This window comes from Corvus moneduloides, chromosome 4 (assembly GCF_009650955.1).
Source record: "Corvus moneduloides isolate bCorMon1 chromosome 4, bCorMon1.pri, whole genome shotgun sequence".
In the NCBI taxonomy this organism is placed as follows: Eukaryota; Metazoa; Chordata; class Aves; order Passeriformes; family Corvidae; genus Corvus; species Corvus moneduloides.
This window is the reverse complement of record NC_045479.1, coordinates 32197854-32224638: the sequence shown is the minus strand read 5'-3', so window position 1 is coordinate 32224638 and position 26785 is coordinate 32197854. Positions and strand designations below refer to the sequence as shown.

Genomic DNA, 26785 nt, shown 5'->3' with positions numbered 1-26785 from the left:
CCTGTAATTCCTATAAAGCTAAATAATACTTTAAAAAGCAATCTTACATGAACTAAACGATCCAGACTAGGGATTATCAAGGCTGTTTCTCCTCCCTTCATACTAGAATCCTTCTGCATTTCCTTGATGGCTTGCAATATTTCTTTCATTCCTTGTTCAAGTTGCTTATTCTCTTCTGATAACTCTTTTACTGTAATAAAAGTTGTAAATATGTTTAAAAGCACTGAAAAAAAAAGAGTTAACGTTTCCTAGGACATTTCATCATGATACCTGTTGATTTGATTAAATTAAAAGAATGAACATACATAGGCATAACCAATTATGAAATTAAAATCAGAGCTGCTAGGAATATGTGGGAGGTGTACCTTACTGATGAAATACCAAGAAAAAACATAATTAAATGCTTCATGGGAATGCAATTGACTTCACTGAACCTTCCAGTCTTCAATGTTTACTTCACTTTAAAGTTCTGTAATAGCCGGACTTTTACCGGTCCAGAAACACGGCTATCTTGGAAATGTCTGGGTGTAACAATGACGTATCTAGGAATTGCCTGAATTCCTTCCGCAGACTGAGAAAAAAAGGGCATTTAAAATTATGTGGCTTTCAAGGACTCTCAAGACCCCTACCATCAATAGTTTCTCAATGAAACTCTGATTTCCAGCACAAAGCAAATAGTCTGAAAACTTTAAAAAACTGAAAACACCTGTCAGGACATTCTTTGCATTCAAACAATATGGCTAATCATCCTGAACACCCAGGAGTGAACTGCAACAACTTGAGCAGTTTCACCAAGTCTATTTCGAAAAGTCAGAAAGAATTTTAAGAATTCACATTCTCTGGGGAAAAAAAATAAGCTTCTTGTCCAAAGAAATTAGAATTATTTTTATTTTTGAGTTTTCAAGCAGTGTACTTCAGCTAACATACATATGTAAGTAAGCAGCAAGTGGCTCCAATTCCCCAGTACTTCCTTTGAGCCAGAAAAGCTCTACAATTACACAAGTTATACAATTGTTACAACTGGGATTACTCCCACACTTACAGCCCTTACTAGGCCTGAATCAAGAAGGAAAAACATGAGAGGTAATAGTTTAATGTATTTAGTGTGAATAAACTATGTTTCAGCTACTATCACTGATTTAGTAACACTACATATGTATATTTACACACACATGCAAAGATACACACAGTAATATGAACATAAGATTTTTTTTTACAAGTCAGATATCTATGATCAGAATTATAGAAACAGAAAAACCGAATAAGCTAACTATCTGCAGGTAGCTCATAATATTCCCTAGTTTTAAAACAGGTTGCAACTTACATTTAGATTGAAATTTGGCCATTACAGTCCTGTTCTTCTCCAAATCTCTCTCTCTCTCACGTAATTCAGTTGCAAGATACTCATTCTAAAGAAAAAAACATAAAGTCTCTCCTAGACAAGAAAATACACAGAATCTAGTTTTAGCAATTTAATATTTTAGTCACAGACTTCTTCAAATCTGAAGTATGCATTCACGAAAATTTCTCTGTCCATGTACTGATTTCTTGCCTAAATAGGAACAGCAATGGATTCACTGGAATAATTACATGAGGTGTATCCCATATAATACTGTCCATAGCGAAGTATGTACTCTTGGGTCATGCAGCAGCTGGAATAGTGGTCTGGTACACACCAGAAGTCTGAGAGGGTGTGTAAGTTGTTGCTCTGAAACACTGAGAGCTTCAAAATTGCACTTGTGTTTTAAGTAGTTGTCACTTTATCACTTGTTCAGAACCAAAATGAACTGAAAAAGTACTTCTGCTTTTTTCCAAGTGATCTGAATTCTCATGTATGCCAGAAGATCTTCTAAGTAGATTTCCCACAGCCTTTCTGTTTTCAGCTATATTCTTCTCTGATTTCAGAATTTCAACTGGTGCTACTCTATCTGCAAGTGTGTTTCTCCATTCTATATTACATGAGCTGCTAGGCTGTTATTTACAAAACATACAGAATATTCACTAGTCTTCTAGAAAGTATTACAAACTGTTCATTCTGGGATTTTTTAAAAAGCAGTTAATAAAAGCCCCTAGATAAATATTTTAACAAATATTTACAAAATAGGGGCTTTTAATTTTTGCAAGAGAAATACAAGGAATGTTCATAAACTTGCTTTATGAACCAACCTTTGCTTTTACTTCAGCAATGTCATGTCTGCTCAAGAAATCCAACTTCCTCATATTCTTTCCCTTCTCTTCGGTAAAGCTATCAGTCATCTGTATATTATCAGCATCCAATCCTAAGGTGCAAGTAGATGTACAAGTAATAAATTATTATGAAATTTTAATTGGTCTCCAAGCCAAAGAATAGATTCCATTTATTATATCTGAGTTCTAGTTTTCTACCTTTCCATCTGAGCACATTATGCTATCCTGGGTAGCACGGAATCAAAATTCTAAGAATTTCAAAACACATGAATTAAGTAGATTTACTGGAAATTTTGGGGAGATCACCCTGCACTCATTGCAAGGCAATGACAGAAGTCTCAGTGATGCATTACAAGTCATCACAACTCAGAAAGATACTGGGCTGTAAGACTAGGAAATCCAAAACCACTCACCTCTTCCTACAGATTCAATGCAATCTACTTAGCCTTTTAATTTAAATAAATGAGTAAATATAACATAGCTACACTAAGTACAAACACAATATTTATACTTAAGTATAAACAGAATAAGTTCTGTTTATAAGTATAAACAGAATGTTTTTGAAAGGACAGTTTAGAATAAAAACATCCTACCTGTTGTCGCAACTCTTCTTCCTTTCTCCTGAACCAACTTACGAATGTGTTTTTTCAGTTCAATCCTTTCCTCTTCCAGTCTTTCAATCTGCATATTATTATTCACAGATCAGTATTCCATTTTGTTTCAATATATTTTTATTATATAGCTCTTACACAAAAATAGCATTTATCACTCACCTCTTGCAAAAGGATCTGGTTTTCAGCTCTATATTGCTGCTGCTTCAGTGCTTTGCTGTTTCTGAATTCATTTAAATCAATCATTGTCTTTGGCTCAAGACCTAAAACAAAATATATCACAGTTACTCATTAAGGAGGAACATTAACGTTAGTTAATGCAGGTAATTTATGTAAGAACATAACTAGACAGAGTTAAAAAAATAGTTTGTTGATAGTTGAATATATTTCAACTATTTATAAAAATATATAACTATCTATATAACATATACACACATCTTACACTCCATGTATTAAGACAAGAAGAATGCTTAATTTTACCTCAGTTACTCAAAACCCAAAGTGCAATAAAGTGGCCTTATTTACATTTAAATTCTTCTATTTAAAAATAAGCCTGCTGAAGTCTTCTCTGTGTTTTTCATCTAGCATTATAACTTCAGGATGCTGTGGTTTCCAAATACCATATTAGGAATTTTATTATGCAGTGTGTGGTCAAAGAGGAATCAAAACCGAAAAAGAGTACAGAACCTATTCTCCTACTTTCTTCAGTCAAAGGAATCTGTAAGCCAAGTTCATTCATGCAGTTTTCCAAACTAATTAAAACTACTTGGAAATATTAGCAGAATATAACAAATTATTTCCAGTGACTTGGTATTATAAAAAATTTCCATAATAAAATCCTATTTCAATTTTTACCCAACAAATAATTGAACATGTACTGGATACAGCATACCTAAGCGTTCTCTGAGTTCTTCATTTTCATCAAGAAAGTCATTTATTTTAAGTTCAAGTTTATTGACTTCCTTAATTAACGTCTCGATCTCATGTTCTCGTATTTTGACTTGCTTTCTTAAATCTTTGATTTCAGCAACAGCTTCTTCCAAACCATATATTCCCTGTAAAAACCCCACATGGGAAGTAAGAACAAAACAACCAATAGAAGACTTACTAGATTATGAATCTTTCTTGCATCATTACACAGACAAGAAAAACGTTTTTCAGCCTCTATCACTTTTCTGCACTATGCTTAGTGAAAAAAGTTACTCAACAAAAAGCAGATCCTATAAATCTGTCCTTGAATACAGAGGAGTCTGCATATTTCAAAAGTGAGTCCTCCAACTACATGATCCTTTGAAGAATCATATCTTGAGTGTTCAATTACTGTTCAAAAGGGGAGGGAAGAGAAAGGGGAATACCATCAAAGTCATTTATTTAATTTTTAATTAGAACAATTAAATAAATATGGAAGGACAAAATGCTCTCTTAAAAATATGATGAATACCCTCTGCACTCTGAAAAGCTGTTTACCAGTTCATAGTCTCTCATTCTTTTCAAAGTCTCAACAAGTTCTTTGTCCTTTTCTCTAGCATGTGCTTCTGCCAATTCTGCTGATTTTTCAGCCTCCAAAGTTCTCTCTTCCAGCATTTTTAACTTTTCTTGCATATCCCCAATTTGATTCCGTGGAGCAAGAGAGGAGTGACCTGGAAATAAAAACCTTGGTGTTTACAATTCAACTAGGAATTCTTGCTATCTGCCATTAATCAAGACAGAAACACTTCAGAAAACATTAAAAAGGACATATTCATTTCCTGCTCTTTTTAATTGGGAAATTAAAGACACTACATATAAGAGGTCGGGTTTTCTTTCCCACAACAGTTCCTTCAAACAGTATTTATCATAAGTGAGGGCACAGAAGGGAAATCAGAATTTATTTGGAATTGCGTGCTACTACTCCTTTTCAATTCTTGATGGAGCTGAGACCTGGTATGTTATGCTCTAACTTTTACAGAACAGGTATAATTTTATTACCCATAAAACCCACTGAGGTAATCTGGATAAATGTAAACTCTTCATGAATGTTTAATAAAAGAAAATGAAGAAAATAGATTAGAGACTAAAATTACTCAAATACTGCAATTATTTTTTCCTGTATTTCTAAAAAATAAAGAATGCACAGTAAATTTGTGGTTTCTGATTTTCCTAATTTTGACATGAATATAAAATAGTCATGTTACCTTTATCTTTTTGGAGATCATCTTTTAATTTCTCAATAACGAATGCATTTTTCTCCATTTCTTTGGTATACTGTTCAACTTGCTCAGTAAGCAATCTTATCTGAGCATCTCGCTCTTGCACACCCTACACTTACAAAAAAAAAAAAAAGAAATTCCATTAAAGGATCCTTCTTTACTGACAGGCAAACTACCAATACAGAACACCACATGGTAAATGAAGAAATTACACGTAGCTAATACAAAACAATTTACAGAACATCAAATATACTATACTTACAACGGAGAGTTCAGGTATTATCTAGAAGTTTGGTATATAAATGCAAAGTGGGAAAAATAAGATTTTAAAAATAAAGCACTCAAACAGAAAAAAAAGCAGAATTTTAGTATAATGATTTTAAATGGTAACAGTACTCTCAGAGTTTGCCAATGTTAGATGAAAAGTTCCAGATGATACAGGTTTCTTGCAGCTTCCTCATAAACAATTGCCACTGGGAACTGAGAAATACAAGTTCAAGATTGCAAGGACTAACAATCCATCCTACATGACACCTGAATTGCAGACAGCCTTTCAGCAACCCATCTAACTTTTAAAAATTGGTATCACATCTTGTTTTGCATCCACATACATTCCGAAGTACACGCAGACTGTGGAAGTGACTTCTATTTATACTATGCTACTTCTGTACTTGCACATGAACTTTAGAGACAACATAGAAAGCTTAACGTCACTTTTTCTGCGATGAATAAACACGTGGTAAAAGATAAAAAAGGCTTTAAAAAAGTTACAAGCATGAATAATACTAATAAAATGTAAAATAATAATAAAACGTAATAATAAAAACATAAAAATCTCAAGGTTCTTACTCTATACCACTGTTCTGAAAAACAACTTTCAGGCTTTCTTAAAAATATAACCACATTCAGAATCTAAAAGTACAGAACTTAGCAAAGTTGTAAAGACTTAAATATAACTCTTCAGAATATAAACATACATTGAAGGATAGAAAGCTCAGTCCATTTTGAGTAAAAAACCTGAGCAGTAGCTTGATTTAGTTTTTAAATGTCTGCTTAAAATACAGCTTATTTCCACAAAACATTTCAAAATGCCATGCTAGTAATGCCCCCTCCCTCCCCTCACCCCCCCAAAAAAGCAATCTCTACAGCCATCTATTCAGATAAAACCAAACAACTGCTTATCAAAGTTACTTTCAGCTGCTTTCCTCTTCTGATACCTAAGGCTGATTTGTATTTAAGTGTTTTTTTCTCTTGAGAAGCTATCTGTCACTAGGTCTGGAAGACTGCGTAAATATATCTCACCATACTGCTCAGTCTACAAGAACGCAAAATGTTACATAAATGTCAATACACATTTACTTAAAAAACTTCCAGCAAGGCTCTAGAAAATCATCCTGGAATCAGAGTGTATGCTTTCCATAATGACTATTTCAGGATTCCTAATGGACCACATTATTTTGGGGGGACGGGGAGGGGGTTATGTTTTTTAAGAAAGTGGAGACATTCAAATTCATGAAGAACTATGTAATTTTACGTGAATATGAGAGATACACAAATTCAGCTAGCTCTATCATACAATGAACCACAGAGTTAATCAGATGAGACAAATGAACACAGAAAATTAAGTACTAGGTAAGATTGTTCCTTAACTAACAAATTTAGTGCACAGAAACTAAGCTATATTTTAGAAACACTAAGTACGTGTTTCTTAGAAATATATATAGCTAGAAAAGATAAACGTGAAAGTAACAGAACTAACTACCAAGAGTTCAGGTCATGCATAGATACATACATGCCTACATAGAAGTTTTCTTTGTACATTGTCTATTAAGCTAACTTTACAGTCGAATGAATCGACCTGTCTCATAATTCTCAAACTTAAGTATTTTGTATTTGCAAACTATGAAAGACTAAATATATATTTGGTCATGAGCATATTTAGTGAATGGTCATTTCTATGTGTGCAATGCCTCACATGGACTGTACCTGCTGAAGGGATAGTATACTGTTTCTGTCTACATCAAGTTGGACCATTTTCATTTTCTCTTCCAAGTTAAACAACATTTGCTGATACTCTAGGAGTTCATCATCTTTTGAAGCTAAGATTTTCTGAAAAGAAGATAAAATACCATCAGAACACCTGAAGTAATTTCTAAAAATGATTTTAAAAGTACTAAAACATACCTTCCATTCTTCAACTTTTGCATTTACAGCTGCCATGAGTGGATCATCTTCCTCGTTCTTTGCTTTCAGTTGGTCTGAAAGATCCTGAACCTAGACATGCCATTTGCATGAACATCACATTACAAAAAGTTTTGGGCTTAACCAGTATTTATGTACAAACACACTACATCGAGTACATAACATTTAATAGATTAGTATTACAGCAGCAAGGGAATGACTTTTGAGTACAGTACATGACTAACATTTTATACAAAAAAAAAGTTTGTGATCTGCAGTCAAATTTTAAAATCTGTACCACATTCAAATATCACACCACTTTGAAAGAGTGTTACTTTAGAGAAGTATGTGGTTTTAACTGCATAGATAGAATGTTTTAACTTAAGCTAAAATATGAAAACAGAGTAGAAACCTAAAAAAAAATTATACTAAATAATGAGTCAGCTCTTACTTGAAATTTGTAGCGATCTTTCTCTTTTCTTAATTCATCCATAATAATATCAGATTGCTGCACAATTAGCTTCATTTTGCTATATTCATCAGTCATCTTCTCCATTTCTTGCACTGATTCCTCAAGATTTTTCCTCATTTCTTGGTTTTGAATCTCTAACTTCTCATTAGCTTCAGTCAAATTCTGCAAAAATAAAGAAAAAACAGCTTTTAGAAAGTGCCCATCTTAATATCTGAATAAGAACTTGAAAGTTTTACATGAAATTAGCACAGAATAACATATTTCACCTCTAGGTTACCAATATCAATGAATCCAAACAGCAAATGAAAGACATAATATGTCATAATACTAAGTTAATAACTTCATTACTTCTGCCAGATTCATAGATGCAGACCATATGCATGACAGAACCATACCATATTATGAATTCCCTTACTCCAGGTGACTTTATCTCTAAATTGACATGGTGTCATGAAAAACACTACGGTCAGTAAAACTCCAATATATACTCAACAGAGTGAATAGATTTTTACCTGAATTTCATCCAAATACTGGACAAGCTCAGAGCTTCTTTTGGACAACTGTGATGTGTAATCAGAAACCTCTCCTCTTCGTAATGGAATAGTTTCTTTTTGAGAATCTAATTGCCTCTGATAGTCAACTACATCCTGATGCAATTGTTCATTCTGCACAGAAAGCAATCCAAACTTAAATCCATTTCTAAGAGTTGAAGACAAAGTCATTGCATTTCTAACAAGCTAACACAAACAGCTAAGACACTCAAAACCCATCCAAATTCCTACAGTCTGTTTTAAAAGTCTCAGAAGCCTCACCTTTTTCTTTATGCGCTTTTTCTTCATATTAAAAAGGAGAAAACAAGACCAAGAGAACAAAGCATGAAAAATATTAGAAATAAGTTTTGCTTTAGGAAGACTAAATATTAATCAATATAGAGACAAAAAAAAATAGCTTTCTTTATACCTGTGCATGCATATACATACATACACACACCCATGTAGAGGGACATTTTGACAAATGATTCTCAAGGTTTTACCCCAGGACAATAATTAAACAAATCTACTTGGCAATAATATTTAAGAAAAATACTAAAAATTCAAAACCCAAAATCCAGGCCAAACTAATACACAGTAGGACTATGCAAATAGAAATGTAAAGAATTGCTGACCTCAAATAACCAAGTTTCATTGGAGCAGATGTACCACATATTTACTTTGCACTACTAAACAGGAAATGTTCCAAAATTAAACATCACAACAAAAATTATAAATACAGAAAGACAATAATACATCTATAAACAAATATTAAAAATACAGTAAATCAGCAATAATTTTTGCTAACCTCTCTCCTGAATCTGATGTTCTCATTTTCGGCATCTTCAACTCGAAGAGCAAGCTACAAGATAGAAAACCTTTATATGCATCACTGACACCACAAAGAACTCCAGAAACAGAAAAAAGAAAACAAATGCACAGCAATCCTGTTCCATCAATGGTTTCATTTTTTTTTTTTAAATTTCAGAGGCTTTTTTCAGAACCTCAACTTTTCAAAATATTTGACAAAACAGCTTCTAGAGATGTCAAGCTCAAGTCCTTCTTACCTGTTCATTCACTTTCTTCTCCTTTTCCAATTCTTTTTCTATATCTGTTAACTGTCTCTCTTTTTGTTCCAATTGTTTTTCCAGCTGGTGGATCTCATCACGCAAAAAACGAGTATCACGACCACCAGCAGATCTTTGTGCCATCTTATAAGCATAATAATAACATTATAAATACAGTAGATATTCAAAGTAGAAAGAACTAAAAACACCAAAGCAGATGCTAAGACTAAAATAAATGGGATTTTTCAAGTATAAAAAAGTCAAATAATTATTCACCCAAGACTGGTGCATATTCAAAAAACAATAAAAAGCATTTGCTAGAATGTAGGGCTAGTTCATCACTTTACAAGATTAAATACTAGCCTAAAATGAAATAATTAAAAAACTCCAGCAGAGCACCCTATACACTAGCAAAATTTTAAAACATACCTCTAATTCATTCTGAAGTTTCATCAGCTTTGTTTTAAAATTATTTTCTGGTAAAACAGAACAGATACAGTGAATTACCAAACAAGGTAAAAAACACATAAAACAACAATGGTAAACCTTAGACTTTAAATATTTGGCTTCATTGAAGCAATTAACTTCAGAGCAGTTAGTATTTTGTCCAGTTCTCTAAATCCAAGAAAAGCCACAAAACAAGAACAACAAAAACCTAAAATCCACATTTAACAAATGTCAATTTGTTAGGAACAGCACAAAAAAGGAACAGCATATAGGAACAGCATAAAAAAGCTTGCTTACCACATTTGGCTTGCTCTTCCCCAGCTTTTTCAACTTCTTCTAGTGCCAGTTCTATCTCTTGAGTTTTCATCTGAGAAAAGAAGCATAGTAAGCAAAGAAGAAATATTTACTACTAAAAGAAATTAAAAGATTTGTCCATAGACCTCATGTTTAAGACATACTTACTTTGAGAAATTTGTTTGCATTTTCCATCTATATAACTATGTTAGTTCAATTCACTTCACTTTCCACTACTAAATTCCAACAGCTACAAGCAGGTACTCTGGTGCAAGCACACTTTTAGCATATAAATTACCTTAGGAGTGAGCAGTGTTTTCAGGAACAGGGGAAAAAAAGAAAAACTATGTTTCCATTTAAACAAAAAAAAAAAAGCATCTGCAGAATTGTAGAAAGTAAGCATTAGTACAAACCTTTAGAAGCGATTGAGTAATTTTAAAAAGGTGTATCAGTTTTTCTGGAATTTCAGTTTTTAAGTCTTTCCCATCAACCTAAGGAAAGAGACAAAAGTGGTTTTACACTAATATCAGTGAAATCCACAAAATAAAGCTTTCATGTATGTGAAGGACCAGAGACAGTTTAGTGAAGAAGGTATAACAAAATCCTCATGTTCCCTTTTTCTCAAGCACCTTGAACAAGATATCCAGCAACCTGTCTGCTAGTTCCTCTTGACGAGGCAGAGTATCTGGATCAATTTTCATGAGCTTCTTCCAATCTAAAATGGGTGCCATATCGAAGTAATAATTTTTTTTCCTGGAACAAAGATTAAAACAACAGTTATCAGGTATTATCAGTGCATATCAGTTTTAGGTCAAATGATTTAATGGAGGCTGGCCACTGAACCACACCATAGGATTCTAACTGTATCCATTTGTAACACTGAATAACATTCTGTTCACATTTTGATCTATTGCAAACTAGCAGGCTATAATAAAACCATTTTTCTTTAAGTTAAAAATTACACCATACACAGTCAATGAATTTTTAAAACTATCCGTGAAGATCAAGACACACATGAAACCTGTATTTTAACTTCAATATCCTTGTTTTCTTCACCATCTTCTAATCTGGTATTTTTATGCCAATGAACAAACACAAAAATCATTATTTCTAATATTTAAAACACGACCAATACCTTCTTTAGTTTGATACTGTGAGCACCAACTTCTCAACATTGTATTAAACATCACTCCTTTTGGATTAGAATACTTGAATTGACAAAGTACATTAATCAACCTGGAAACTGAGAAAAATCTCATCAGAAAGTGGTGGAAAGTTTTCTTCTACTGCTTACCTTCTGGTTGCTGTGGGCCACCGTGATTTCTCACACACCTAAAAGTCAATGCAGTATCTGAAAAAGGCAGAAGGGATTGGAAATCTTGGATTATTCTGTTCTCTGGAGCTGTCTCTAGACTTTCTGATCAATATTTCAAAAAGTAAATTCTGTCAAGTTTAAACCAGAACATTTTTAACCTACTTATTGCCCTAAGTTATGAATATAGCATAAATGGTTAAGAAAAACTAAGAAAGAAATAAAGCTAACTAGAATACTAAATGCAGTATTATTCAAGAAAATTAATGACACAACAGGGGTATGTATTTTATAGAAAAAAATCAATCTCAATTAATAACTTCAACAATGCTGTATTCTGAGCACAATATTTTGAGATCTGATCCATCACGCATCCTGTTCCTCATTCAGCAGTTTAAAGACTCAACAACTGAAACCTCCTTCCTTAATAAAAGCCTGAAACTGGTATTACTTTCCAAAACAAATATGCCTAAGCATTCTGAAAGAAGAGCTGTAAGACTCAGAAATCCAGCTGTATGTTTAAGGGAGGATAAAAACGACCCTTTCTTCATCTTTTCTGAATATGTGAAACACTTGAGAGCTCCCCTATATTTACTATATTTCTTCAATGTTTGCTAAACATAAAACATGCATTACATTCAATCCATGACTTCACAAGGATGACACCTTATATGCATTTTTGCTTTACTGTTTTGTTGTAGATGACAAAGGATAATACAAGGAGCATACTTGCACTTCTACTTATTCAGTTAACTGAATACTACTTGATCTCAATAACATACTTGTCTGAGGATCAGAGTTCTTAAACATGTTCATTTTTTCCTTAAACAATGGGATGTAGAAGTTAGGAGTCTGAAATGCTCAACAATCAAAATTATTCTGAAAGAAAATACACAACCTTACTACTGTCAATCCTCTCCTACCTTCCAACTCTCATATATCTTTTTCCCTTAACTTACAAAATGTCGTAAGAAACTATCAGTCCTAAAATTTTATCCAAAAGGAGAGATATCCGTACATAAACAGCAGAATCTAACTTGTTGGGAGACCAGCTATAGTAAGGTATGGGGGCACAACCTATGCAGAGTATTTTCCACAGTATATACATACTGTGAGATAATTTATTTAAATGACGAGTTTTTCATCATTTTGCTCGTCCATTGTCCTCAACTAAAACCTGTGGTTTTAGTAAACAGATGATCCGTATGGTGAGACACTGAGATCATGGGTCTACAAAACGTGTGAAATAGATGGGGATTTTATATTACTTTCCACAAGATTTTCTGGACTTACTCAGGAGATCAAGCATACATAAAAGGGCCACATGTTGCAAAGTTCAGCAAACTCAGATAGAAAAGGAGGTCTGGGTAGAAGAAGAGGGTATGTTCAAGTACTACCAGAACAATACTGCCCTGGTCTGAGTACAGGAAACCACGCAGAGGCAGCCAAGCTCGCATGGTGATACCTTACTGAATCGGGGGGATGGGGAAGCAGAGATTAAATGATTTACTAAGAAGTGGTCTGTTAAAAGCAATGCATACCACTTGCCCAACACTTATTGTGCCTACCAAAGCAGGATGAGAAGATACGAGACTATTGATAAAGGGAAGGAATCTTGAACGAAGATCCTGTTTTTAACCTAAAACTAACTCAAACCAGTCTTGAAGTTTGGACTTAGCCCAGGGGCATAAAGAGCATGCGCAGGGAGGAAAGGTGAAACGTTCAGGATGAGGAAGACCCTTTACTTCATCTGAGGAAGACTCTTATCTCGGACACCCCTGCCCACGACCACCAGACAACACTGCGCAAGCGCAACACCGATGCAAATGACTTTTGGGCTCATTATAATACGAAGCGAGGCTAGGCGATGAATATGTATAGACGTACTGGGAAACTCAATGAATATGGAACTCATAACCCGATCTATACCAAGCTGAATGCAGCTGTCGGCACGCATGACTTTGGAGGAGGTATCCCCCATGCGTCCCAGCGCTGGAATAAACATGCCTACTTTACTACTTATTCTAGTGGTGGAGTCTTTCCCGCTCATCATTACCATCACATTGAAATCAAGCACTTGTAGGAAAACCTATTCTTCTCCCACCAAGGTGTGTATAATGGGCAGCACAGAGTCATGTTCACTCGAGGGGGACTAAGTATCAAGAAGCACCACAGTCACGCAGGAGATGCGCTCTGCTAACTCTGTATTTGTTTACCTTGGGTAACACAGTTTAAGCTACTTTTGACTTTCAAATTGCATCTACGCGGAGTAGCTCTGCGAAGCACTAGATCTTAATTACAAAGCCCCAACCAAGACAGGATCTTTGCAGGGTTCCCATTCTCTCCTACTTGGCATATCCCAGCCCCGGGAGTGATGGAGTGGCAGCCCAGGATCCCCCCACGACGCTGCTGAGACAATTTTGTCCCCGTTTCATTCCAGCTCTGCCGAATGAACAAATTGCCTTATTTTGTGGCCGCCTTCGCAACGAGGCGCAGCACAGGCAGCAGCCGAGAGCACACACAGCGGGACGCTCCTTTCCCGGGCTCAGCCTGCGCCGCCGCCTGCGCCCGGACGCGCCTGCCCGGGACCGCGGCCGGCCCGCAGGAGCGAAGCAGCTCCGCCACTGCCCCCGGCCCGGCTGCTCCCGGGGGATAGCGCGGGCCGCTCCGGCCGGCGGCAGCTTTTGGTCTCTTCGCCCGGAGCACCCCCGCCCCGTGGCCTCACCGTTCCCGGAGGATGACGGTGGCTGCTGCCAGGCGACGCCATCAGACTCTGCCGCGGACCCGGATACTCGTGGGCGCAGGGAAAGTCAGCGCTCCCACAGCACTCACGGACAAGCCCCACGGTGCCAAGCGGGCTCTCCCAATCCCGAGGGGCAGCCGGGCGGGCAGGACGCGATGCCGCGCGGGCACGCCACTTCGCCGAGGCAACCGCCCCAGGCACCACCCCGGACCGGGCGGGCTCCCCGCGACTACAGCTCCCGGCACGCCTCCGGGCCGGCCGCACCGCCCACCTTTTCCCCGACAGCCTCTGCAGGGCGGAGAGCGGGCCGGTGCGCGTGCGCCGTGTGCGGCGGCGGCGGAGCGCGCGGTGGGTGGCGGCTCCGGTGGCGGGGCTGCGGCCCCGGTGTTTGCCCCGGCCTCAGGTAGGGCGGGCACGGCGCGCTGCGGCCGCGCCCCCGGGCTGGGCCTTGCCGGGGGGTGTTGGGGGGGGAGGGAGGCATGAGTCTGGCGTAGGTGCTGCCCGCGGTAGTTTCGGTCCGCTGGCCGTGGCTGCCGTGCCGTGCTGCGCTGTGTCGGTGAGCCCTCCGCGCCTGCCGGGCTGCGGTGCGGCCTCGATCGCTGAACACGAACACGCCGCTTGAGCGGTGTACGGAACCGCGCCCTAGCTCGGCCGGCTCCGCCGCCCAGGCTGCCCTTACCTTGCCTGCCTCGCCCCAGGGCTGCGGGCAGCATGCTGGTTCCTGCCCGGCCGGCGGGAGGGCTGCGGGACTACCCGGGTACGCGTGTGCTTTGGGGGTAGGCATGGAATAGTGGGGAGCCAGGAGACAGCTTGGGGAGTGGTGCAGGGCACGGGAAAAGTCACACCTGTAAACTACTCGGATTCACTGGGTGCTTGGGTCTATTGTTGGCCAGCAAGTCTGAGTTTTGGTGGAGGTCTGACAGCTTAGAAAGTTTGGGATCCTGTGTTTTAGTTAAATGGGTGTGAAGACATCTTTTCAAATAAAAATAGAAAACTAGTAACCATTCCAGGAGCGTTTATCTCTTTGTATTTGTTTATTCAACAGCTATGGAGAGCTGAAGTGGATTTGTTTTGTTTTGGGTTTTTTTAATGGTAAGAGAAAGGTGATCATAATCTTATCTTTGTACTTTTGCCCTTTTTTGGGTTAATAATTGTTTTCAATTTTTTGCTATCTCTTCATCAGTGTTGATATTTAATGAAGACTGACAAGATGCAAGATGCCTTGCACTCCTTATAGTTATGCAGCTTGTTCCAGTCACAACACAAATCCAAAGACTTCTATATCTCAGCCAGGGGTTGGTTAATTATAGTTCCATATTGGGTGCAAAAAGCAACCTGTGTAGTTAGGGAAGGGAGGGAGACTGGATCATATTTAATGAATGGATAGTGTTACTAAAAATAATGATGGTTAAATGTAAAACAATGATTTCTTAGTAGCAGAGACTTTTACTGGTGTAGGAAGTGACACAGAAAATAATGACACCTTAGCCACAAAATAAGCCTTCAGGAAATGAATCCTCCTGTGGTAGAGAAAATAATCCATTGATGTTAGAATGCTTCTGTATAGGAGCTTTTTTTTCTATCATCTTCATCATCTTTACAACCTGTTCATGGCAGTATAGCTATCTAATGTGCTCTATTTAATATGCATCAGCATTTTCGAGTGTTCTGTTGCAGAATCAACAGAAAACACACTATTATGTTTACTGGTGGTGAAACCATACCTAGACTGTAATTGCGTAGTGCAGCTAGTAAAGACCATTGGTGCAGAAGTAAAAGGTATTTGGATTTGAGGTGGGCATAAAAACTGCAAAAGTTAAAAAAGAATAAAAAGAATTGAAGTATCAATCCCACACAAAATGAGAAAACATTTAAAACACAGCATGGCTTGGACCAAGTAAATTAGTTTTTCTTCTGTTTTGCATCACCTCACATGATGAACTTTGTGTGAATGGATCTTCTTTTTAGTGGGAATAGATACTTACAGTTCTGGAGCCAAGAAATCATTTTAGCTCCATAGTGCCTGGTTTCACCTACTCTGATAGAAGAGTTAGGCATACATGTTAAATCACTGCTTTGATAGCAGTGTGCCATTGCAAAAACCTAGTAGAAAAACTGCACTATGAAAAACCTAATGGAATGTTATTTAAAATACCACAAGAAATCGTATACAGACCCAGCATACTAAGTAAGGACAGAGTAGCAGAGTCTAAAGGCTGTGTTTTCAGCTTATACCTCACATGTAGCTTTTGTTCGTTTATTCTTTGGTGTAAACAAGCATGCAGTTTCTGCTGTTGCATTTCTGGAACACTGAGAGCAGTGTTAAGTGTTATTATAGAGACATTATTTTTGCATAAGTGTCCTGTGAGGCAGCAAAAGATCTTTTACGTTTCTAAATAGAACAGGTATTATTTTGTTACTGTTTGAATGTAGCGCAAAAAAAAAACCCCAAAAAAACGACCAAACCTAAAACCCCTAAAGGTTTGACATTGAAATGTGAGATTCTGTTAATGGTTTAAGTTATAAAGTACAAGTTAGACCTGTGTGGTTTGTGTTTCAACTGACTTGTACCAGTTGCATTGAACCAATTGAAGCTAAACCAGTATCTTCATCTCACCCATTTTAAATTGTGTTCCATTTTGATCCTTGTTTATACCAGAGTAACCTAAAATGTCTGGAGCGTTAGTTCAGCTGCTTGGTTGCCAGCAAGCTCTTTCTGTTTGGGAGGTCTTTCATCTGGTCTGCAACATGTGTTCTGACTTTGTATCAGAACTGCCAGTCCTCTTCTAGTTAATCCTTCAGAACCATATGAAGAGAAGGCTGGAGGCCGTTGCCTTCCTGGGTAGTAAAGAGTATTTCCTAGTAGTCCCATGCCTCTTGATCTGGTAGTATTTGCAGAAGGTGGTTTTGACAATAAAACTTTTCTTCTTATATTTATCCTGTTTTAGGATCTCAGCAAGATGAAAGGGGAATCCAGGCATGTTCTGTATTATTTCTCCTTTCATCTTCCCAAATACTTCTTGCCTTCTAGATCAGATTCAAGCCCGATCATTTAAATCAGCTGTTCATTTAAGTTATTTCATATTGGAGATCTATCTTGGAGTGGCATTTTTAAGAGAAGATAAAGTTAATGGCTTTGTTGGAAAGGCACAACGTAAACAAAATTGTGATCTCTCTGTCAGTAAACACTTGTAGTAAATCAGCGGAAAGAATGTTCAGTTTAACTCAAAATAAAAATAAAGGTTAGCAAGTAGGTGGTATAGATTAGGACATTAACAGAGCCTCAGAAGATAAATTAATATCTTACTTTTAAGTGACTGTACTACTGGTTTGTATGTATCTCTGCTGATATTCATCTGTTCATCTACAAGCTCTTAGATGAACTAGTTGCTCACCTGTTTAAAAATAAAAATAACCCTAGGAGTGGTTTTAACAGCTCTTTGTTTTCTTCCACCTTTGATACTTCGGAGGTTTTCTGTGTGAACTGTAAATATGTTCTAAAAAGTTCAGGACCTTCAGTGGTTAGTAAAGTTTATGTCTCTAGAGTAAATAAATCTCCAGAAATGCTTGATTATTTTTTAGCAAATAGGCGTAACTCATGTTGTTATTAACACCTTTCAATCTGTAAAAATACCATTACTCAGTAGAAGAAAAAAATTTAAGTGTATGTTTAAGTTTCTAAAGTTTGATAGTCAGATGTGTCTAATGGACAAAAACATATTTGTTCCTCCAAGGGTCTTTTAATGTTAGGTGGCAGATAGCTAATTATGGGGTGCGAAATAGCTTTTGCATGTTTTGGGATTGCAGCTGTATTCTTGCCAAGATACGCACTTGCCAATTTTTTCTAAATTCTAATGGACAGAAAATGGCTTCTGGACTCTCCAATTTCCCAACTGAGGATACTCTTAGAACATAATTACACATTTTTTATTTGCAACAGAGGTTTTTTTATGCAGTCTACCGCATCTTGCAGCATGTGGTGTGCTAAACCATCTGTAGTGTCATGGATTTAGTAGCAATTGTTGAGAAAGATTTTGTTTTCTTACTTTCTAAAAGTGCTTTGGCTTTTGGTGGTTGTTACTTGTTTTTTTGTCAGTGTATTTTTTCAGTTTTGTGGGACTTTCTTATGCTTTGCTCCTGTCTGTAATTCTTGAAGACTGGATGAGCTATTAGAGGGATCTCAAGATGTTGGAAGAAGAAAACTATGTGCCTTATGAGCCAAACGGGCTTGAGAGTTCTGGTTCTCTTCTGTCCTTTCCACTTAATGTCTCTGTACAAATGTTAAAATGGTGCAGTGCAAAGTGCAGATTTCTGTGCCAAACAGCTTGAGAAGTTTAGTCCAATGATAGGGTGTTTTGCACAGCTTGGGTATTCTTTTTTTTACAGTGGGCTGTCATGACTACTGTGCAGTTTCTGACTATCAAGGCTTATCTTGTTGTTTATTGTTTTCAGCTGTGTATTCTTCATGATATGGTCAGATACTGTTGTAAATTAAAGCATCCAACAGAAGTCTTTGTAATAAAGTATGTGAAGTACATGTCTGTCCTGTTTTCATCCAGTCAAATGGTAGCTCTGTCTGTGGCCGTGCACTAGACCATGAGCTGGCAGTCATACAGCCCAAGGGGTAGTTAAGGTATCTGAGGGGCAGTCTTAGAAGCTGTGAAAGTAGCAGGTAGGTGGGATGAAAAAGTAACTTGAAGGATGGTCTGTCTGTTTGTATGTGTAGGACTAGGCAGTGATGTGGTTCTCCCTCGCAGCAAGTCTGTGTTAATAAAGAAGTTGTTAGGCAGCATTTTGCAGGTGTTTATCAAATACATCCATTGCTGCAAGTGAAGTACTGGCACTTGCAAGACCATACTTGGGTTGATCAACATGTCAGTTGGGTAAGAAGGGAAATATATCCACTCACATGAGCAGCCCAGTCATACCAAGGTTTCAGCAGCCTCTTGCACATCTGTGATTTACGAGGTTCTCAGTCTTATGTACTCCTTACATGGCTTCTTACTTTCCGACATCAAACTGATAACAGATTAGTTGGCATGAAAGTAGTTTTGGTTGCCAAGAAGCAGTTGCTGTTTTCCACTGAGTTTAATGGCAGGCATACTTTTTGCCTGGCTTACTAAGTAGAGATGATCTTTTATAAACCTCTGCTTTAGTTTTGCATTCTCAACATGTTGATGATTGTTGCAGGTTTGGAACTTGGAGTGTGAGGGTGGACCCAGCTACAGTAGCAGATAGGAAGTAGTAGTTCTGATGGTGAGCCTTCCTCGAAATCTGTGTTGTTACACTAACATAAAGGACTGCAAAAACTTTTTTTTTCCATATTTATGCTTTAATTCAGCAAGAACATTAAAAGTACCTTGTGATCAGGCCAGGTGGAAAAGAGTAATTTTCTTTACTCTGTGTATCTTTAGAGTACATTTCAGGAAAATAAGACCTTAGAAGGCTAGAATGCCATTCAGAAGTAGTAAAGTACCTGTGCTACAGTTTTTGTGTAATCTACAGGTTGTACGTGACCTTACATTCCCCATTCCTTTCTTTGTACTTAGCCTGGAAGCAGATTGCTTGAATATGGGGGCTTGCCAGATTTCCATTATGCCTCTCTGTTTTCAAGACCTAGTGTTTTGGCACACAACAAAAATTTTAGAGGAGTATGGTATGATGCTTTAGAGGTTACCAAGTTTGGCACAGTTCAAGCAGTATGTTGTGTGACTTGCTGCTAAAACCGGAACTGCATTTTGTAGTGTGTATTTGTTGCTTACAGTAAATTTAGTAAAACTGTTCAGGATTGCCTGGAGTGTCTGTGACTCAAGTATTTGTCTTGAAAGACCAAAGTACAGCCATTGTATCTGTAATTGAAATGTGCCTGTAAAGGAGGAGGTGAATTGGAATTAAAAAATTTCAGTGTTAAATGTGAGTATTTTCTGGAATTCTCTGAAAGGTTTCTCTGATGGTGAGCTAGCCACTGAAACATGAACTTTGGATTTATCTAAAATCTGAATTTATTTATGCTTAAGAGTTCCCTTTCATTCAAATGAAAACAATATTTTCCCTACAGCTGGCATGTAGGTAAGTGGAGCTCTGTCAGGGAACAGCATAGTCAATAGTGGTGTACAGTGTGAAGTTCTGAGTAGAAAGAATACTAGAAATTCAGAGCAAAAAGAAAAGGTTGTAAAAGCATTAGAATCACCTAGGATTAACAGATAAGTAAAGTACGTGTTTTGACATACTTTTTCATGTGTGGAAATGTGAAAACATACTAAAAGTTGACAGAGCTAATAATTAAGGTTGGTTAAGCTTTTCATTTTGGTAAGACGCAATACTTAAGAATCAGTTTTGGTTTTTTGCTAGTTGGGTAACAGTAGCTGTTTCTGAAGTAGTGTTAAAGGATTACAAGTCACCAAAACCCTACTGACCTTACAATGTCTTTTCTTAAAGGTTGAATTTAAATAAATCTTACAGTTGGTTCTGTGTGGCAATATTACCTTGTAACAGTCTTTAAAGTAATAAAGGCTTGTATGTTGGAAAATCCTGACGTGTTCATTGTAGGTCCTTTTCAGATGTCACTGCTTTTCAGTAGAGTTAGCGAACTTCAAGAAGTAGGAAGTGCAGTGTTCAGAAGCTGTTGCAAAAAAGGAATTTCAGATTCTGGCAGGGTAGAAGCATCCATTTCATATCTACCTTCTTTGAAGAGGGAACTAAAAAAGTGGTGAGTTGAAGTTTAAAAGTGGGCTGTCTTTCATGTGTTTCTGCAGCATGCTTTGTTTTCTTTTTTTAATAAGATTTCTCTGGCTGCCAAGAAGACCATAGATATGTTCAGTTGTAAACTTGACTTAATGTTTTAAAGTACTCTGATCAAGCCCATGGCAGGATGCTTTGGAACTAGATGATCTTTGAGGTCCATTCCAACCCAAACCGTTGTATGATTCTGTGAGAAAGATGTGGCAACATCCTTTAACATTGTTGTGGGTTTTTTTAACTTATTTTTGTTAATTACAAAGGTGGTGGCAGCTTTGAAAAAAAGGCTTATTGGTTGAAGTAACATCAATAGCCAGTGCTCCAAGTACTACAAAAGTAAAAAAAGCCCTTGCCATTGTGTGAGGAACACCAAATGGTTTGGTTTGATTTCTTTGAAATGATCTGTGTCCTGGTTTTTAGTTCAGCTGCACCTGATCTGGTTGCACATGTATTCCTTCCTGTACCCCTCTGCTCCTTTACCACTAGTTGTGGTGATGAGGGATTGCTATGCTCTCAGGTCCAGGCTGCAAACCACAACCAGGATCACCTATCTAGATCTCTGTGGCCTGGTTTTAGAGTTCAAGAAGCATTTGGACAATGCTTTCAGGCACATGGTGTGATTCTTGAGGTTGTCCTGTGCAGGGCCAGAAGTTGGACTCAGCGATCCTTGTGAGTCCCTTCCAGCTCAGCATGTTTTATGATAAATGAACAATTTTTAAAAAGACCAGGAGACCAAAGGAAAAAAAAAAAAATCACCAGGATTTCAGGGTTTAGGACGATAAAGCAGATTGTAGCTTTCAAATAGCTCATTAGCTTTGATGTGTGAACTGTGATAAACATAAGGCTGCAGTCTTTACATATTCATGGTCTGCATTATCTGGCTAATATTAGCTGCTCTGTGTCCTTACAAATGTTCCCCCTCTACAGTTTGGGGGAAAATACTCTTGTTCGGTCATGTCCTTTTTCTCTATAATAAAGTCAAGTGTTCAACTCTCTGTAGCTTTTCAGTATCTTTTGTCCCAGCAGTTGGCAGTGGTCTATGCTGTGTCAACCAGTGGTCAAAAGAAATGCCTTTTACCTGTAGTTACCTTCTTATTCTTCCTAGGCAGAACAGTATTTTCAAACAACTCCAATACACAGTAATTTCATGTTTTGATCAGTTCACCCATATAATATGTTGTAAATAATCATAAAACTACTGATTAATAATTTCTAGGGTTTAGGAAGTTTATGCAAGATGAGAGAAAACAATGTAAGATAAAGTTTATTTTGTCTTTTTTTGCATGCTATTTTTTAGACAGTATTCTCATGAACAGTCAGTGACATCAGAGCAATTGGCAGAGTTGCGGAAAAAAAATGACCTTTTCATGAACTTCTACAAAGAATGCAAATGAGCCTAGTGTGACCTTCAATGGTAAGTTTAACTTTTTATTATTGTTGATGTCCTATACCTGTTCTTGAATCCCCATATTTGTGGAGTTCTACGAGTGTCCTGCTTGTTCATCAGAATGTTTGAAGTTTTGTTTTAGTTTTGATTGCTTTTGAAATATTTTGAGTAACACCTTTAAACTTAAACCCCATAAATAATTGATACACTGTCTGCCTCTTTGATAACTTAGAATTTTGTGTATGTTAAACTACTCAGGATTCCAGAGAACTTATTTTTCATAGTTTATCAGTTTGCAGCACTTGAACTGCATAGCTGTCTGCAAAAAACTACATCAAAATTTATTATCAATGCTTTTTCCACCCCTCTATCCCCCGCCCCCCCCCAAGTAAAACATGAAAATTAGCAGTGTACCCACTTTATGTAAGCCTTTTTAAGGGTAAGATACTTCAATGAGAGTATTTATTTTAAACACTAAACCATGTTACATGCGTGAGACGTGAGGAAATTTTTCTATATTACTGATTTTTAGGTATGGAGTTTCATTAACTTCTAAAGTATTTGATGTCTTAATTTGACTTTCTTTATCAAGTTTAGTAAGTAAAACTACTCAAGTGTCTTTACATATGTTTCAGCTTTTGTCCATGAGAACTCCTAGAGAAGATGGCTGATGTAAGCCTGAAGGAAGCAGCACTAATAGTTGGTGTGGTGGCAGCTTGCTACTGGAACAGTCTCTTTTGTGGGTTTGTTTTTGATGACGTTTCCGCGATTTTGGACAATAAAGATTTGCATCCTTCTACTCCGTTAAAAAATCTGTTTCAGAATGACTTTTGGGGCACTCCAATGTCTGAGGTAAATGGTTTATGAAACACTTTGAAACATTTAGGAAATTGAAAAAAAACCTTGCCGAGTGTTTTTACGCTTCTTTTCCCTAATGTGGTTTTAACAGAATAGCTTGGATTTGATGGAATTTAGTGGTGTTAGTGTTTTGTACTATAATATCAGGAACACATGTAGCTTATATTCTTTGCCTTTGTTCAATAAGAGAACTGGTAGGAAAATGGAGTTGTACCGAAAGCACACAGCTGCAAGATGCTATTTGCTGTGTAATCCCAATACCAAAATTGAACAATGCTGACCAATTTATTTTCTCCTGCAAAAGTCAGATATTGACATACAAGGGTATTTATTTCTAAATGCAGTCTGGAAGGAAAGGTAACACTTAAACAACAAAGCTTGGAATTGGGATATTGAATCCTTTAAATTAAATTAAGTGTATATGTATATAAATCCAGAGTTTCTGATTTGTAGCCCATGTAGAGTGGCTATGTTTTATCTGAAAAGCTGCATTGGCATTGAAGTTGTTGATAAACATTTTTAAATAGCAATGGCTAAAGGGTTTTGATACAGTTTTTAAAGTCACACATGGTGTTATTGCTGAGAGAATGAATAAAAATTTTCTCCTATTCATACATTTTCTGCCAATCAAGGCATTCCACTTTATAATCTTTTCTTATGGTCATAATGTACCGGGTCCGTTCCTTGTGAGATGTTATTTTCTAGCTCTACAAATAGACTGATACATAATTTTCATATAACCCTGTAACCAAAGATTCCAGATGCCATTTAGTTCTGTATTCATTGAGGGTTAAGTAGGTTCCTAAACTCCCCCAGTAAAATTTCAAGTAGTACTTTTTAACATGTTTTTACTCAAAAATCGTGTCTAGTGGAAATAAGCCATTTTTTGGGGGGGGTGCTACTGATTTTCGTATCTTTATTTTGAAGGTAGGTGCCTGACAGTAGAAGGGGATTCACATTTGCCTAGGTGTTTAGAAAGGTATTTTGGAGTGAAAGTCACTTTGTAAGTTCATGGACTGATTTATTTATTTATTTTCTTTCAGGAGCGGAGTCATAAATCTTATCGTCCCCTCACAGTTCTAACATTTCGCTTAAACTACTTGTTCAGCGAGTTAAATGCAGTTTCTTACCACTTTCTAAATCTGGTCTTTCATGTGGTGGTTTGCATAGTCTTCCTCAAGGTCTGTAAGCTCTTCCTGGACAACAGGAGCAGCATAGTTGCATCCTTGCTCTTCGCAGTGCACCCAATACATACTGAAGCGGTAGGTACAGCTGTGATGTGCTTAACCTGTTTGAGCTGTGTTAATGAAACTTAAATTTCATGGTGGTTTTATCTGCTTATATGTATATAACTACAGAAAGTGTGATTTTACTCATACTGACTCTTCCCTTTGCAGTGAGTGATGGAAGTGACAAATTTTCATGCTCAGAGTTGTTTCATACTACATGCAGCCACTGGAAAGTAATTAAAGACACATTAGTTACTAAGTAACTTAAGCCTCTGCTATGCACATTGGTTTTTATGACTTCAGCTTACGTAGACATTGTGTTGTGTGATGATTCATTCTGTAGCCTATTTTGCAAATACTATGGATGCCTATTAATTAATTTCCAGAATCCCTTGTGGCTAATCACCTTGTCTATTCTGTCTACTTTCTTTTCTGTCAGTATGTGTGTCTCAGTGGGACATTCTGCTAGGATTTTTGTTGCTATGCTATAGCCAGCTTAGGCCTATTCTGTTTGAACTGTCCACTTTTTAAACATATAGTATATAAGGAAGAAGAAATACATTCCTCTCCTCTCACATTTACCTTTTCTTTGATTCTGAAGGAATTCTTCACTTCTATTAAAAAAATTTTAAAAAAGCTTTATTTGTACAAGTTTTCTGATTATATACTTTTTAGTGGCCAACCAGGCTTGCAATGTTGTGGAGGAAATGAAATCTTGTGATCACCATACATTAGATTTGTTTCTGCCAGAAAATATGATAAAGCAGATTTGTGGCATTTTCTGCTGTTCATTGTGCACCCCTTCAATCTGCTTTCCTGGATTTCAGTACACAGGTGTTGCAAAGCCCTTTCTCCATCTCCTTTTTCTTATAGTATTAGTTTATTTTCAGAAAACTGAAAATGCTTGAATCTTTTGCTGCTTTGGAGGTGGTACCACTTTCTTGTGTGAAGGGGTTTTTTTGGGTGGGGAAGGGAGGGAGTAGAATCTTTTGATTTTAATAAAATGAGAGGGGTTTGCCCTTACTTTGTTGTAATTTTTTTGGTTCTGATTTGTTGGATAAAGAGTTTGCATCTCTCTTATTCACTAATAGTATAAATCCCTTTAGGCAGTATTTCAGAAGCCTGCATCCATGTATTTTGAGCAAATTTTGCAGGAATTGAGTAGATAAAGTTGGCTGCTACTTGAGCTACTAATATGTCCTTGCTAGAAGTTAGTGGAATGTTTAAAAGTGCAGAAGTTAAGCACCTAAGAAGTTCTGCTTACTCCAAAGCACAAACCCCCATAAAAACTTGGATAAAATACAGGTTAAAAAAAAAATTCATTTGGTTTTCTGGTTCTTTGAAAAAATACGCTTTAAATTGCAAAATTTGGCTTTGCTTCTTTGTAGTAAATGCCATAGCATCTTTGGAGGAGTATTAACAAGTTGCTGGTGACTTAACGTTAGTTGCTCACAGGTTAGATCAACCAGTGTAATTTGTCACTTTCATTCCAAATTTCAGTGAGTCTTTATTGTGCCTGAACTTTAAGATTCTGCCTGAACTATCAAGTAACACAGATGCTTTTATTACTGTGCATCAGAGTTAGTAAGAAGTGCTGTACAAATCCTGCCGCGCATTGTGTAACAAAAGCCAATTATGTAAGGCAACGTTGCGTAGTTCTGAAGCGATTTGGCAAAGGGTGTGTAAGGCCTGGCATCGGCCACATGAGGGCACTGTAACACAAGGATGGTACAACTTGGTGCTGGCCTGGAAACACTGAGAAACTGCAATTCTAGTTTAATCCCTTCGCTGCTGTACTTAGGTACTCAATGAGGAGTCAGATAAGGGCTTTTTTCCTTCCTATCCCCATCTTTTTCAGTGTATGAAAAGCAGAACAACTGGTAGTTTCCTTACACAGAAAAGAGGCGATGTATGTTAGGAATGGGGATTTTTGTCTTTTTATAATTGAAAGGTATCTGGCTTTCATTCATTTACATTCATTTCCTTCAAATTAATCTCCTACTTATTAGTCACCTGCAAAAGAGTTTGAAACAGCAGGTGCAATACATAAGTATTTCAACCCTTTACCTATCTTAGGATAAACAGATTTTTCCTCTAAAAATTATCAGAGCAGGATAAACTTAAGATAATTTTCTGCTTGAGTTCAGAGAGAAGGTAGGCTCTTGCAGTGGTAATACCTGTTATTCTGAGGAAGAAGTTTTTAGGAAATGGGTTGAATAAAAGCATCATAGTTTTGTTTGTCTTTGTACAATTCCAGTTCAGCTTCCTAGCTACTTTGCTACTGTTTTGGCCAGAAGTATGTAAACCACCTTTCTAACTACAGGATGTCAACTAACCTTCTGAGTGCTGGAATTTTATGTCAGAAGTCACATTTGTATCCAGAAATAGAACCTCTCTTTTGTTGGCAGTCAACTGTGGAGGCACACCAACATGCTTTATCAATGTTCTCTTTCAACTGATCTACAGATAAAGTTCTCTTTAATGTCTTAATGCCAGACAATTTTGCAATCCAGACCAGGAATCTTTGAAACATCTTAAGA

General features: G+C 37.1%; 2 protein-coding genes across 9 annotated transcripts in view; one reads left to right on the top strand and one right to left on the bottom strand.

Moving 5' to 3' along the window:
* Positions 1-14269, bottom strand: part of CEP290 (centrosomal protein 290) — a 49549-nt gene extending 35280 nt beyond the window's left edge. For 4 of the 7 annotated variants that reach the window (XM_032107234.1, XM_032107236.1, XM_032107238.1 and 1 more), the window contains exons 1-21: positions 14016-14269; positions 11273-11329; positions 10608-10731; positions 10392-10469; positions 9982-10051; positions 9667-9713; positions 9238-9381; positions 8979-9032; positions 8453-8473; positions 8153-8305; positions 7620-7802; positions 7172-7261; positions 6974-7096; positions 4973-5096; positions 4266-4438; positions 3691-3853; positions 2961-3061; positions 2781-2868; positions 2167-2279; positions 1325-1409; positions 48-190 (exon numbers count right to left, since the gene is read on the bottom strand). In XM_032107234.1, the coding sequence (XP_031963125.1) occupies positions 48-190; positions 1325-1409; positions 2167-2279; positions 2781-2868; positions 2961-3061; positions 3691-3853; positions 4266-4438; positions 4973-5096; positions 6974-7096; positions 7172-7261; positions 7620-7802; positions 8153-8305; positions 8453-8473; positions 8979-9032; positions 9238-9381; positions 9667-9713; positions 9982-10051; positions 10392-10469; positions 10608-10709 (2055 nt within the window). In that variant the 5' untranslated portion in view covers positions 10710-10731; positions 11273-11329; positions 14016-14269. The remainder of the gene's footprint in view (positions 1-47; positions 191-1324; positions 1410-2166; positions 2280-2780; positions 2869-2960; positions 3062-3690; positions 3854-4265; positions 4439-4972; positions 5097-6973; positions 7097-7171; positions 7262-7619; positions 7803-8152; positions 8306-8452; positions 8474-8978; positions 9033-9237; positions 9382-9666; positions 9714-9981; positions 10052-10391; positions 10470-10607; positions 10732-11272; positions 11330-14015) is intronic. The other 3 variants (XM_032107237.1, XM_032107240.1, XM_032107241.1) reach the window with 1 other exon arrangement.
* Positions 14270-14330: 61 nt separating this feature from the next.
* TMTC3 (transmembrane O-mannosyltransferase targeting cadherins 3) overlaps positions 14331-26785 on the top strand; it is a 37451-nt gene continuing 24996 nt past the window's right edge. Inside the window, exons 1-4 of one of the 2 annotated variants that reach the window (XM_032107242.1) lie at positions 14331-14436; positions 22069-22185; positions 22794-23010; positions 24060-24278. In XM_032107242.1, coding sequence (XP_031963133.1) covers positions 22822-23010; positions 24060-24278 — 408 coding nt within the window. In that variant the 5' untranslated portion in view covers positions 14331-14436; positions 22069-22185; positions 22794-22821. The remainder of the gene's footprint in view (positions 14437-22068; positions 22186-22793; positions 23011-24059; positions 24279-26785) is intronic. The other variant, XM_032107243.1, reaches the window with a different exon arrangement.